The sequence below is a fragment of the Prunus mume genome, linkage group LG4 (assembly GCF_029339155.1).
Source record: "Prunus mume cultivar Tortuosa linkage group LG4, ASM2933915v1, whole genome shotgun sequence".
Classification (NCBI taxonomy): domain Eukaryota; kingdom Viridiplantae; phylum Streptophyta; class Magnoliopsida; order Rosales; family Rosaceae; genus Prunus; species Prunus mume.
Window position 1 is genome coordinate 17,879,254 of NC_142701.1, and position 14,552 is coordinate 17,893,805.

At 39.9% G+C, this 14,552-nt stretch overlaps 2 protein-coding genes across 28 annotated transcripts; one reads left to right on the forward strand and one right to left on the reverse strand.

Moving 5' to 3' along the window:
- Positions 1-878: 878 nt before the first annotated feature.
- LOC103329793 (Tetratricopeptide repeat (TPR)-like superfamily protein) lies at positions 879-6,730 on the forward strand. 26 transcript variants are annotated; one of them, XM_089051077.1, is made up of 7 exons: positions 879-3,299; positions 3,445-3,858; positions 4,402-4,515; positions 4,622-4,714; positions 5,362-5,470; positions 6,025-6,354; positions 6,428-6,730. In XM_089051077.1, the coding sequence occupies exon 1, from the start codon at positions 1,073-1,075 to the stop codon at positions 3,224-3,226; it is 2,154 nt and encodes a 717-aa protein (XP_088907203.1). In that variant the 5' UTR covers positions 879-1,072; the 3' UTR covers positions 3,227-3,299; positions 3,445-3,858; positions 4,402-4,515; positions 4,622-4,714; positions 5,362-5,470; positions 6,025-6,354; positions 6,428-6,730. The 26 variants fall into 26 exon arrangements, with proteins under 26 accessions (XP_088907203.1, XP_088907204.1, XP_088907207.1 ...); XM_089051078.1 differs by having other exon boundaries at positions 6,025-6,062; positions 6,235-6,730; XM_089051081.1 differs by having other exon boundaries at positions 6,025-6,062; positions 6,388-6,730.
- A 1,080-nt stretch (positions 6,731-7,810) lies between these two features.
- LOC103329794 (uncharacterized) lies at positions 7,811-14,517 on the reverse strand. Of its 2 annotated transcripts, none has more exons than XM_008232307.3 (5): positions 11,288-14,517; positions 10,108-11,157; positions 9,986-10,027; positions 8,737-8,799; positions 7,811-8,025 (listed from the first exon to the last, which is right to left on the reverse strand). In XM_008232307.3, the coding sequence occupies exons 1-2, from the start codon at positions 13,337-13,339 to the stop codon at positions 11,041-11,043; spliced, it is 2,169 nt and encodes a 722-aa protein (XP_008230529.3). In that variant the 5' UTR covers positions 13,340-14,517; the 3' UTR covers positions 7,811-8,025; positions 8,737-8,799; positions 9,986-10,027; positions 10,108-11,040. The 2 variants fall into 2 exon arrangements, with proteins under 2 accessions (XP_008230529.3, XP_008230531.3); XM_008232309.3 differs by having other exon boundaries at positions 9,981-10,027.
- Positions 14,518-14,552: the final 35 nt, after the last annotated feature.

The window sequence follows — 14,552 nt, forward strand, 5'->3', positions numbered from 1 at the left end:
CTTATTTGTTTTGTGTATTATTTTAACGCGTGGCACTGCCAGGTGGAGTATTATATTATTAAGTTGTGACAAAACAAATATGTATAGGTGTGATTTATTAGGATTTTTCATAGGTCGGTTTGGGTTGACGCATGTTCGAGTGGGCAAGGACAAAGAAAAGGAAAGAAAATAAATAACGTGAGCTTTTGGCCTACCTTTTAAACTTTGGGTATGCAACCTTTGCATGCAATTGAAAATGACCAACCAATGTTGGAGACGATTGCTGGGACCAAATAGACTATAGAACAGGTATAGCTAAATAGACTCTAGCCTAACACTACTTTTACTAGCTAGCCATTTGTTGATAAGAAAATGGGCGGTGGCTGGAGAATGAGAGCCCAAGTCCAATGAGCTTGACCACAGAATGATTGATGGCTAAGAATTGAGATCTTCTTTGTGACTTGAAGCACTGAGCTAATATGTGTTTTGAAAGGGTTAGAAGAAAGTTGGATCCAACTGTTTCAATTAGAAAATTTAAAGTATTCGCCAATTAGGTATATTTCACTTCGTTGAGCTCTTTAATCTCTCTAATCGCTTATACTTAAAAAACTAAAAATTCCAAGAATTCTTAAGTGTGTCGTCACTAATGGATCAAATCAACCATTATTTATTTTATGTATTTATCTAAAATGAATATAGTTCCCAACTTCAATTATTGAAGTTGAAGGTGCCATTTGAGACTGAACAAAATTGAGACGTCTGTGTTTTTATGGTCTCAAAGATTGTTGCATAGTGCGACGGTCAATTGCACATGTCATGCTGATAAACCATACATGCACAATTAGATCATCTCTCTCGTCGCGTCATAGGTGATCACTGTAACAGATTAATAAAAGACTTTCATTGGGTTCGACATAGACCCACTGAGACTTATGGGCTGAACAACTTGGACTACCAGCGAAAATCGATCTGGGTCTTAAGACCCATCATAAGCCAACGCCTGCAAATTGCTTAGGCAGAGCCCAGACGTCAACTGCAGGTACGTTTCATATTGTGAGTTTTTGTGGGTCTGCAAGTATATTTTCTTATCTGTATGAAAGGGAGGGAAGTGCTTGTTAATCTGTTTGAAGCATGTAACAGCGGGAAATCAGTGGCACAATTGCACTCTCTGACCCTTAAAGCTGGCCTTGCCCATGACAGCTTCTTTGCCACAAAACTCAACGCTTTGTATGCTAAATACGAGTCACTTGGTCATGCCCGCAAGGTGTTCGACGAAACACCAAACAGAACCGTCTATCTCTGGAACGCCACGCTCAGAAGCCATTGTAGAGAGAATCAATGGGAAGAGACCTTATATCTCTTCCACAATATGATCTCTGATTCAAGAGCCAACGATGAAAAGCCTGATAATTTCACAATACCCATTGCTCTGAAGGCCTGTACTGCGTTAAGGGCACTTGCATATGGCAAAATAGTACACGGGTTTGTAAAGAAACATGAGAAAGTTGCATTGGACATGTTTGTGGGTTCTGCATTGATTGAATTGTATTCTAAATGTGGACAAATGAGTGACGCTCTAAAAGTGTTCAATGAATTTTCTCAACCGGATGTGTTTTTGTGGACTTCTATGGTTACTGGATATGAGCAGAATGGCAATCCTGAAGAAGCGTTGGAATTTTTTTCCCGAATGGTGATGGTGGGGCGCGTTGATCCTGACCGAGTGACCCTTGTTAGTGCTGTTTCTGCTTGTGCTCAGTTATCAAATTTTAGACTTGGAAGTTGTGTACATGGTGTTGCTATTAGGAACGGATTCAACTCTGATTTATCTTTAGTTAATTCATTGTTGAATCTCTACGCAAAGACAGGTTCTGTCAAGACTGCAGCTAGCTTGTTCAGGAAAATGCCAGAAAAAGATGTTATTTCTTGGAGCTCCATGATTGCCTGTTACACTCACAATGGGGCTATACTAGAAGCATTAAATCTTTTCAATGAAATGATCAATAGGGGAATTGAACCTAATTCAGTAACTGTGGTTAATGCATTACAAGCATGTGCAGTGGCAGGTAATTTAGAAGAGGGTAAGAAGATCCATGAACTTGCTACTAGGAAATGTTTCGAGTTAGATATCACATTAGCTACAGCTCTGATTGATATGTACATGAAGTGCTTAGCACCTCAAGAAGCTTTTGACCTTTTCAAAAGAATGCCCAAGAAAGATGTGGTTTCTTGGGCTGCATTGTTAAGTGGGTATGCTCAAAACGGAATGGCATACAAGTCAATGGGGGTCTTTCGCAACATGTTGTCAGATGAAACTCAACCTGATGCTGTTGCTATGGTTAAGCTTCTTACAGCTTGTTCAGGATTAGGGATTCTTCAACAAGCTCTTTGCCTCCATGCTTATGTGATTAAACGGGCCTTCAAGAATAGCATCTTTGTTGGAGCTTCACTCATAGAGTTATACTCAAAATGTGGTAGCATAGACATTGCTAACCGATTATTCGAAGAGATAAAGGACAAGGATGTTGTTATTTGGAGCGCAATGATTGCAGGTTATGGAGTTCATGGACAAGGAGTAGAAGCTTTAAAAGTTTTTGATAAGATGGTGAAGCACTCAGCTGTTAAGCCGAATGATGTAACATTTCTCTCTGTTTTATCTGCTTGTAGCCATTCAGGTTTGGTTGAAGAAGGTATCGAGATATTCAATATGATGCTGCATGAATACCAACTGAAGCCTGGACCTGAGCACTACGGAATAATAGTTGATCTTCTTGGCCGCACAGGAGAGCTGGACAAGGCCATGGAAATTGTTGAGCGTATGCCAAACCCATCTGCGCCCCATGTTTGGGGAGCCTTGCTTGGTGCGTGCCGGATTCATAACAATACCAAGCTTGGAGAGGTTGCAGCAAAGAGTCTTTTGCAGTTAGATCCTAATCATGCAGGATATTACATACTGCTCTCAAATATATATGCCATGGACAATAAATGGGAGCATGTGGCGGATCTTAGAACTTTGATAAGGGAGAAGGGGTTAAAGAAGATGTCCGGGCAGAGTGTCGTTGAGGTCAGGGGTGACATCCATAGTTTTGTAGCTGGAGATAGACGTCACCAAGATTCTGATCAGATCTTTGTATTGCTAGGAACATTAGAGGTGAAAATGAGAGAGGAAGGTTATGTTCCTGATGTTGATTTCCAGCAACATGATATGCATGGAGGATGTTTCACAGATTTGAAGTGCGTAAAGGCCTAAGCTAAGGTGGTTTAATAAACCAATTGAATGTTAAGCCTCTATGTGAAATGCACCTGAACCCATTTGAAGTCAGGTAGACACCTGACCCTCTGATTTAGTCTATTCAGTTTTTGGCTCCCCTCTTGCCTGCTTTATTGTATTTCTTTCTGCTTGTATAGATATGTGGTTGCTTTATGATCCTCAAGTTCTATCAAAATCAAATGTTTCCCTTTTGGCAGATGCCATAGAAAGAAGGGGAACAACATGGGTGCAGAAATATTTTTCAAAATTGGTTGCCAGCTGTCAGTATATGATTGGGTTGATATGCTTGGCACAGGGAAGTTTTTCTCCCACAAACGCTGAGTTGGGCCATTAATTTTTTATATATATATATTTTACGTGTTTGGTTCGGTGAAAGAGGAGAGCCAAGACACGGCCCATCACTCACTGAAAGAGAACCCCAACAAAACCCAAATAAGACAGAGAGCGCATTTCATTTCGCAAACTCAGATCTAACTTCACCCAAACAAAAGCTATGACGACCCTCCTCCTCTTAGGGAAAGAGAGCGAGAGCCGTAGAGAGAGAAGCCCAGACCGCGCCTCTTGATCGACGATGAAGTTGACGTCGCTCGATGATTATGGCGCCGGAGAAGGTAAAAATTCCAACTCCTCCCTCAGAATCTGACTTGAAAATTGCTGACCTCAAATCCTAAAGTGAGTGCGAGGTTGACGGTGGACGGAATGGTTTACCAAACCCTAGAGCATTGCGTTAAAGAAGTAACGCTTATTTTTTCGGTTTAGAAACCCTTACTATACTATATGTGTTGCCTATGAGAATGCGAATTTTTATTTTTATTTTTTCATAATATTATATGTGTTTTTAGGGGTAGCAAGAAAGCCTCTCCGTTTAGCTAGTAGCAACATCTTTGTTCATTTCTGTTTGAAGAAAAGGAAGAGGCTAAAGCCCCAATCCAATTATAGGCATATTGTGATTGTTAATGGCTTCTTCTTTATAATATTTTGACTAGTTTAAAACATGATATCAAATTGGGCAAATGTTGTACTTCGAATTTACTGTAGTATGTGTGGTTTAACATTAAAGACGAGGTATATTTAGGGTTTCCTTCCTGTGTTAAGTTTATTGAATTTACAGTGAATTAATACTTATCAATATCAGTTTTGTATGTTTACTGAAGGATATCGATGGTCGCAATTCTTGCAGTTGAAGTACTCAACACTTTTGAAACCGGTTGGGTGCTTCAGTGAAAGCTAAGAAGCTTGGTTAAGGAGGATACAGTGAGTTATGTAAGGTACTTGCGCCCTGCAGCTAGCAGTCCTAGACTACTTTCATTTTCTAGATTTTATTTTGTAATATCTATTGTACGTTTGATATCTATAATGTATGCTTCTGAGCAGGGAGCCTTACCTGATGGTGGAGAAACTGCAATAAAATTTTGAACTTACTCATTAGTAGAAAGGACCGATCCTCACTTGACAGTCTTCTTGGAGGTACTCAAAACCCTCTGCTGTTCCTAGGATTACTCCAAGCCTTTGTTTGCAGTCTAATGCTATTTTCGTCTCTCGGTCTTTCTTCTATATGTAGGTAGCACAGAGTAAATAAGATGTTATAGATTCTAAAGTTATTCGAAATTTAATATTACCTACTTGTATATTTTGAATCCTGGGCAATAACTTAACTATCCATGGTTGTATACCCCTCTCTCTCATCATATGACTAATCATGTGATGATAGAGATAGAGAGATATACAACAAGGTATATGAAGTTTCTCTTCTGTATCAGAGTTGGTAGATATCAATTCCAAAAGATCCCCTAATTACTAGTTTACGAAGTTTATTAGTCAAATTGATATATGCTTATAGTAGTCGTCATCCATGTTTCTATTAGTAAAATTGATATATGCTTATAGTAGTCGTCATCCATGTTTCTCCCCTGGGATCCAAACTTGTTTTTGTGATGACATACGGTGTTGTGATAATTTCTATTGTATTTTAGTATGTACACACATGTAATGTGAGGATTGAATTGTGCTGTCATCTAGTTTCTGTATAGTTCTTTTTATTAATAAATATTATTATTGGGTGAAAATTTTGCATTTTTATGCAAAAACTTAAAATGATAATGATTACTTTTCAGCTGGGGCAAGGTTCCTTCTGCAATTGATTGGTGGCACTGATCCCTGTTACATTGAAGCATGCCATTTAGCTGATTCTATTGATGGGCACTGATCCCTGTTACTTTACAGGTACTCACATTAGAATTATTTTCAAAGCATCTTTGTTTTTCTTGGCAGACTCTAGTTTCCAGTTGTCTGTTTATCATTCTTATTCAATTTTGATGAGTGTGCAGCTGTGTAACCCTGTCTGCTATGTATTAGTGATGAATTATTGGTAAACAATTGCATTACAGTAATTTCCTTTAGAAAGTTGTAATGTTAGTATTGAGGGTGGGTGGTTATGTTGTTTCTTGGGTTCTGATGTCTGTTCATATCCTTATCCTGTTGTTTACCTTGGCATTGCTTGCCTTAATGGATGCCTTTTGCTCTTGTGGTGAATTTCATGCATCTAATTTTGTGACTAGTTCTACACATCTTTTGTAACAATTATCCATATGCTGGACTTCCTGTTTTTCTTCTCTCTTCTCCTGTAATTACCTTTCTTGCTATCTGTCAATCTTTGCTTTTGTGCTCTCTCTCTCTGCCCTCTCCCTCCCTCCCTCCCTCCCTCCCTCTTTCTGTGAATGCTCTATTTACCTTGGCCTTCCAGTATCATGACCCGCGTTTTTACATTTTCAATCCAGGTCATGTCTGCTGTTTGAGATAATATTTTCCATTCATTGTAAGCGTTTATGTTCTGGAACTTTTGCCATCATGGTTCTTCTAATATATATTTGTAGTCTCATCAATCAGGTCAACAAATATCATTTTGTCATTAGCTCCATAATTATCGTGTCCAAGTTTTTAGTTATTCCAGGGAAGTGAATTCAACTTGAATTTGAATGGTTGCGTAGATGCACAATATGGGAGTCCCAACCGTTCAAATTTCATATTGAATACCCTGCACTTGAACGACTATTCTTTGACCATCACATTAGCTGGAGCTAGTGACGGCTACAATATTTGTTGATCTGGTATGTATTATTTTCTTGACCTGGTTGATTCAGTTTTTTGGTTCAGCTTCTGATGCTATCAATTGCAATTCAGATTGGATTTAGATGTCTGGTTGGATAACCTCGCTGATGGGGCAGTTGAGTGGATATCTCAATGGAACGGATATTTATCGGACTGTCTTTTTTTTCTTTTTTACTTTTTAATCTCTGATTCACTGTAGCTTTACTTCTTTTTTGTCACTCATCTGGCACAAAAAAGTGGGCGTAAATTTTAGTATTCGTGCTGAATAGGGCCCGAAAAGTGTTTGCCCTTTTGCATAAACATGAACAATGGGAAAGACCTTAGACATGCATAAAGGAAATGTAAGGCCTAACAAAAGCATCTGGTTGCACAAAATGGCTACAATTCGAAACTGATACAGTTGTGCTTGGGGCCTTTAATTGCCGAAATCAAAATGTCATTATTGGGCTTAAAACGATGTGTGCTCGAAAAACGTAGGTGTTCAGACAAAAGCCCAGAAATGAAATTATTGGACTGAAAATTTTCGGCATGCTTTCTTAATTTACTGGTCCCGAAGTTTACCCAATAACGTGAATGAGGACCCCAAGTTGGCCTGGTATTTTGGTAAAACGTACAAAATCAGCCTGTTATTTTGGAAACAGGCCCAAAAGTTGGCCCAGAAAATGGCCTCTTAATGTGAAAACTGGCCCAAAAGTTGGTCCATTGGTTTGGAAACAGGCCCAGATATTGGCCCAATAACGTAAAAGGATCATCAGTTGGTCAATAATCTAAATGAGGCCCAAGAATTGGCCCAATAACGTGAAAACCGGCTCAGTAATTTGAAAACAGGCCCAGAACTCGACCCGATAACGGCCCATAAGTTGGCCCAATAAATTGAAACAGGACCACAAGTCGGCCCAATAATGAGAAAATAGGCCCAAAGATGGCCCATAAGTCGGCCTTATAACGAGACAACATACCCAAAGTTGGCCCAGTAATTTGGAAACAGCCCTAGATGTCGGCCCAAGAAGGCAAAAAAGGGCCCAGAAGTTGGCCCAATAATCTAAAAGAGACCCAGGAATCGGCCCAAAACATGAAAACGGGCCCCAAAGTCAACCCAATAATTTGGAAATGGGCCCAGAACTCAGCCCAATAAAGTTTAAGAGGCCCAGAGTTTGACCCAATAATTTGAAACAGGACCAGAAGTAGGCCCAATAAAGATAGAACAAGGGTAAATACGGCCCAACATGCGAAAACTGCCAAGAAACGTCGGCCCAACTTGAAAGGAGGCCCATAAGTAAGCCCAAGTAGATGAGGAAGGGCCTAGAAGTCGGCCCAGAATGGGCCTACTAAAGAAAGTTCGGTCGGAATTTTAAAATTACTGGGCCGTCAGGAATGATGGATTAGTCGGCCTAAATCGTTTAGGTCTTCTGATGCAATTAATTGGTACATAAATTGAAAGGATTGTGCCGAATATGTTACTGTTCAAAACTTTCAACTATTCTATGACCATCAGTGCATCACTTTGGATGTAGTTTTGAAATAATCAATATAGTAAACCAATGATAAAACAACAAACCAGAACAGGAAAATTAATTACAACACATGAAGAAACAAATTATTCATATGTTAACCGTCTGAGGAACACTGCTGTAATCATCAAAGTCAAATCTTTGTTGCTCTCTCCCGACCTGAAAATAAACAGGAAAACTTCAAATAAAAATTAATATTTGCAGGTAATAAACATAGGATAAGATGAGATGTCTTTATCCTAAAAATAAAATACACGTCCACTGATTGGTATTGTCCTGGAGACATTACAATGGAAAGATCGAGTAAAACTGCCATTTGTCTCACTGTGAAAATGATATGGCACTGCAGCCACATTCTGGGAAACTAACGGTAAACAGTAAACAGTTCGCCTCTGCATTCAGGTGCTAATGTGTTCCATCATCTGTCAGGTTTTATAATACTCAAGAAATTTAACCGTTGCAAAGACCTAACAACAATATTTCAGCTTTCCACAGCAAAGTCTGGTATTTAACTGTGCAGCGTACTCATTTTAGCACATTGTGTTTAATGTTCACAATACTTATTTTTGTATTTTCAGCTTTAAGATTCCGGAAAGCTTCTATATTTTAACGAACGGTCAGATCCATGACAATACACTACATACAACATGAAACTGAGTATAAAACTAGAAGAGCCAAAACCAGCTGGAAAATTCGAAATGACCCAGGTACCCCCACACACATGCTTGGTAATCAGACTGATTATATCAAGACTTAAAATTGAAGAAATCACAAAAGGCAGGATTGATTTAAATAAATCCATCTACACAAAAGTAGAAAAAGAAAAAACCAATGGAAATGAGCAATGCCAAATCTAGTGATTAGGTGTACCTGAAAAAGTTCTTCGGGTTCCTCTTAGCTACTAATCAGGTGTCGTTAGGGACTGGTAGAGAACTGTCACCAGTTAAAGAGGAATAATCAGAATATCCTCACACAAATAATGGGCATAAACAGATGAACAACAGAGTACTCCTACCCCAACTGGAACTACACATGAGCAACTAATTACTAGTCCCATCTGGTTACCTCTCTTTTTTTTTTGTTATAAATTGTTTGAACAGCACTATCATTCCTCTACATAACACAAGAATCATAATCCTAACAGAGTAATAGTGAAATAAGAGTCCTTCAGCGTACTTTTATACTCTACTTATGACTTTATGTATATCATTAATGAAGAAAACTCACTTTATCAACAATTAAAATAAAAATTGTTTAAATACCCTTAACAATTATGGTGATTTTATCCAACTCAATTATATTTTTTTTTCAACTTACCCACTTACTCTAACTTCTGATGTCTGATCCCATTTCCATACTTCACTTAAGACTTTATCTATACTATTAACTAAGAAAACCCACTTTGTCAACCATAATGTCAAAACTACCCTTACCATGGTAATTTCATCCAACTTACCCATTCACTCTATAACTTCTATCCCGCTTCTTCTCTCTCACACACATTGCTTAGTCCCTCTAGTATATTTTATGTAAACCAAAATAACGGAAATCCTAAAAGCCATACGCCTCAACCCCTTGAGGCTCAAGGCTTTAAGCCTTTTAGGACAGTTATAGCAGCCTTGAGGTGTAACAACCTCAACTAAGTTCATTATCTTTCTACGCACCGTTCTACTCCTGCTCTGTGAATTCAATATAGCAGACAGAACTGAAAACCCCCCTACATGCTACAACACACATGAAAATGATTAAACTCTACTTGCTAGATATAGGGATTAATTTTGTATCACGGCAGGACACTTCACGTAATTGCTTCTGCGATGACCTGTTCACATATTTGTTTAGAATATGCTATTAATCTCTAGCTTGCTCCAGACAGTAAAACATACCATGCAATAAACAACCTGGCCAGTTCAAATGAAATTACAATGCCATGTGTGGTTCGCTTTGATATCAGAAACACTACTGACAATACATCAAATCAAACATGCAATTTCTCATAAACCAAGAGCGATGGACCATGCCAATTATGACCTACCGCATAACAAAAATTGGCCGCAAATTTTAGACAAACGAGAAAATTCAAGAAATGGTAACAAATATAATGTGCACTGCACCTTACCAATTGTCTCGTTCGCCAAAACCCTTAAGCATTATAATTATCCTGAAGCGAAACAAAAAACTTTAAGCCCTAGCAAGAAACTCAAAGAACGAGGGACGAGAACCAAAAGTTCCGAAATTAACCTGAAGATCTTTGCGCGAAGCTACGTAATGGATGAGCCTGTGATTCTCAGCTTTCTAAGGTATTTCTCCGAGCAAACGACCTTTCAAGCAGGTAGCCATTCTTGTGATTTAGCCTATCCTTTTGAAGATTCAGAGGGGATCTTGATCAGATCTGAATCACATGACGGACGCCGTCGCTTCGCATGGTCGCCGGAAACCCTCATTTGCGAAACTCGGAATCTTCTGATCTCTCTGTGTCTCCCTCGTCTACGCTGTACTCTCTCTTCTTCTAAACGATCTAGTCTGATGTGTTTTGCTGTGGCTAAGCCCGCGTCTTTAATTCTCTCTCTACTCTACTGTTCTGCTTTATTCGGGTCGGGTCTAATCCGTTTTTCTTGTGGATTAAGCCTATTCACTACATTATAGGGCATTTAGATGATAAAGAGAGGGGTGGTTACAATAAGCCCAATGATGGTGTCCATGAGTATGAGACCAGCATGCCCTAATTAATCAACATCTCCTTTAATTTTTCAAATTTAAATTACGGATATAAAATTGACAAAGTTAAAACTACATGGAGAAAAGAAGTAAAAGTTACAAACTAATGACTTAAACTGAATTTTTGCCTTAATTTTATACGACGCTATAGTGGGTGCAATGTGGTGGTGATATGACATGTACGTTTGAGATTTCGGTGAGTTGTGGCGTTGCACGGCGAACAAGTTTCGGTGCGTCTAGCTTTTCGGAGAGGAGAGTACGGACACACATGACCGGAGTAGTCTATCCATAGCAGGGGCATATATATTTTCTGTGTGTTCAAAACTTTGGCTATATATACACACATACACATTTCACTTAATAAGGAGGACAATTGTATGACACTAGGTAGGTTAGGTATGTGGGGCTGTCATCATATTCTCCTTCCAACAATTTTTTAAGAAGAGAAAAGAAAACTTAGTTGTATGAACGGGCACTGCTTTCCTCTCCAGTTCCAGAAGCAAGGACGAATTCTACATATAGATTTTTGAAGGCAATCATCACTGTCATCAGCAAAGGACCCATAATCGCTCCCTGTAATTACAAAAACAAAAAGGTAATTCAAACTCCTTTAATTCATGCTGTTAATTTAACTTTAACTAAGAAGAATGTGCATGCAATATAATAATTAATAATTAAAGGTCCGGAAAGAAGGAAAGTCTACTTCCAACATGGATGGGAAAAGAGCAATGCCGCCAAGTATGCTAAGGCCAGTGAGGTAGGCATTCTGTCCCGGGATCTCATCTTGGATGGCAGTTGTGCCATACTCCAACAGTATCTGATGAATTACCGTCAACAAAATGGCATCTATATATCTTGCTTCCATGGCCAGTTGCAGCGCCGCGGGGATTGACAGAAGCCAAGCCGGCGTTATTTGCAAAACGGCACTCATCAGGGCAAGGGAGGTAGACATGTAGAGGAAATGGATGCGGTAGAATCTGAACAAGAGATATGTGAGACACCCTTGAAAGAATGTGACCTTAGCAGCTGCCAACAGCACACTGCTCACAGCATGATCAAGCACTTGGGCGCATCGAACCCTCGTGTATTTCGAAAGCGGCAGCATCCCCAGGACATGATCCATAACGCCGCCGGAATCAGTGGTGATCAGGTAGTACAAGAGCCAGAAGAACACCGTCAATTCAAAGAAGAAATTGAACAATCCAGCGGCTCCTGAAACCAGAGAGACTGCCATGAAGAACAACAAATTTGCACCTCCCGCCAAAACCATGGTACCACTAGCAAGTACCCTTCTTGAGACGTCCAGACCCTGTAATAAAAATGATTTGGTTTTCTCTGCTAAATCTTCCCTGGCAATCAAAGCCCTGAATTCTCTAAACACGAGGTCAATATCCTTATAAATCACTCCCCATTCTCTGTTCTTCACCCTCGATTGGATGCTATGCAACTTGTCCGACAAATTAGGCTGAACATGAACATTACTGTTGCTAATCATTTGTTCATGCTGATGAGTAAGATAATCACCATTCCTGCTAATACTCGAAACATCGACGGCCTCCGATTTATTACTCTGCGACATGGGATTATGGTCGTGATTAGTGCTCAAATAATGCCTCACGCTGTCCACAACCTCGGTCACATTGTAATGCGCCGCCAAAGAATCGATGTTCTGTGAGACGGTCTCGTAAAAATTGGTGGCGTAATTATCAATCAATTCTGGGATTTGGTTCTCATTCATCCATCTCTTAAATCCAACCCTCTCTGCATAATTATAGTTCATCTCTTCCAAATGGGCTTTGAGTGAAATCACAGTGCCCTTACCTTCCATTGCGATCTTATACGAAAAGAAAACGAATCCAAACACAGACCCAACAATCATAACCATGATCAAGCCAATCGCAACCGTCGTCTTCAACCTCTTGAGCATCAAACAAGTAATGTACCGGCTAAATTTGCCGCCCAAATTAGCAGAGCTAGAGCTATTGTTACTCTTATCATTGTTGTTCTTGGATTTCAGTCTACGTACGGACGAGATTGCCGAGAGTGTGGTTGCAACGCCAGGATCGATTAATATGCTTCTGCAACCAAGGGCATAGGCGACGAAGCAGGCAAGTGCAAAAGCCGGGACAGAGACGAGGCCGATGCTCTCGTAGACTACGACGAAGAGGGCAAAAGAAATGAGCCATTGGATGAGCTTAGAGAACCTGATTTGTCGTTTTCTGCGGCGAGGTTTGTTGGGGCGGCGGAGGAGGCAGCACCGGATGGCGGTATGAGAATCGAAGAGGGAGGCGGTGGTGGCGCGAAGAGCAGCGATTGGGAGGGCAATTAAGGTTTCGAAGAGGCCGAGATTGAGGGAGTGGGACCAGAAGGAGACGAGGGTGGTGTGGAGCTCGCGAAGAGGCATGGAGCAGAGGATGGCCCAGTGGATCGGGCGCCAGTAGCCTTGGAGAAGCTTGGTGACGCCGTAGAGGAGGGCCAGAGAGAAGGCGAGGCCTGCGTGAGCCATGGCCACGTACATCGCGATGCGAACATGAGGGTCGTCGATGGGCAATGGTGACGACGACGATGATGGGGATTGGAATTCCGGTTCAGGTTCGGGTACGGGTGGTGGAGGTGGGGGTTGGGGTTCGGAATGCGGGTCGGGATCGGCATCCGGATTAGAGTGGTTATTTTTCCTTTTGCGGCGGCGACGGTGTTTATTGGTTTTTGTGGGAGGAAGAAGATTTTGGGTGATAATCGGTTGATTTGATGACATTGATAATCATAATTTTGTTGATTAAATTTGGTGAGTTTAGCCATGTGTTTAAATTTGGATGAGATTTAATTATTTAAGTATTTTTTATTTATTTATGGGGAAGAATTATCCGAGACTCTCTGCCTCCTGCTTACAAGTGTAAAAAGGCCCGCGCGAACTTAACTAGAAGTCTAGACGACCACACCCCAGAAATGGAAAACGCTCCAGCTACCGGCATGCTGGTTCTACATTTAAATAATTTAATTGGTACTCTGAGGAGGCAGGAGATGAGTTCCTGCTACCAGAAACACCGACGTTGGAGATGTCCCGGTCGGTCGGGCTGTTGTATTTTCTTTTCTTCTAAACTACTCTAATTTACAAAAAGGACGACTTCAACTTGTAAGGTGGTTGTTGTGTATTTATTTTTTTATTTGAAGAGTTTTTTTTACTTATTTTTACTTTTTCAGTGGTGTGGAGAATTCATAGTTTATTGGATATTAATCACCCAAAAAAAAAAGTTTCAACACATGTTCTATTATGATTTGTTCTAATTAGTGCATCAAATCTTTAGTTTCCCTTGTGGAGTAGAAAAACTTATAACGAGAATAGCTTCGGTTTTGATTTGATACAAGGAGGTTTCGTTGACCCATTAATGTGGATCGTAGTGCACGGAGGCTTCAATTTGATACTTGGAGGTTTTGTTTTGATTTGATACGTGGGATCTTAACTTTTTTGATAAGTAGGATCTTAACTTAAATTTGGCTAATAGAGAAACTTGTTAGGCATTGTCACGTGAGAGAGAGTTGTTATGGGAAACTTGTTTTAAGATTGGGTTAAAATAAAAGTGGAAATATGTAGATTTGGTTTGGTCAAAAATTCCTATTGGGCTAGAGAGCAAAATGTGCAATAAAACATGAGGAAGGTAGCCTAGCCTAGCCTAACAAAAACCCAAAAAGCTGACGGCGTTTGCCTTTCATAAAAGGAAGTTAAAGATTCATTCTCAGGAATCGTTATTGTATTTCCAAATCAGAAACACTAAGAAAGAAGGGAAGGCTGACCGAAAAGAATAGTAAGTTGCTTCTAACTGAAACAATGGATTCGGATACCCACAAAAGCCAATTGATAATATCACGTCTTCAAGCAACCAATCTTTATATTGCCATTATTATTATTATCACTATTGTAGAGGGAGAGGCTAGCTAAAGGCTAAGAGCCTCACCTAACAAAAGGAAAA

What these genes read in the sequence shown, in the direction of transcription:
- LOC103329794 (XM_008232307.3), bottom strand. Translation starts at nt 13,339, where the DNA reads ATGTCATCAAATCAACCGATTATCACCCAAAATCTTCTTCCTCCCACA. An exon ending in TTTTCCCATCCATGTTGGAA is followed by an intron (nt 11,158 to 11,287) that starts GTAGACTTTCCT and finishes TTGTAATTACAG; the next exon opens with GGAGCGATTATGGGTCCTTT.
- LOC103329793 (XM_089051085.1), top strand. Translation starts at nt 1,073, where the DNA reads ATGAAAGGGAGGGAAGTGCTTGTTAATCTGTTTGAAGCATGTAACAGC.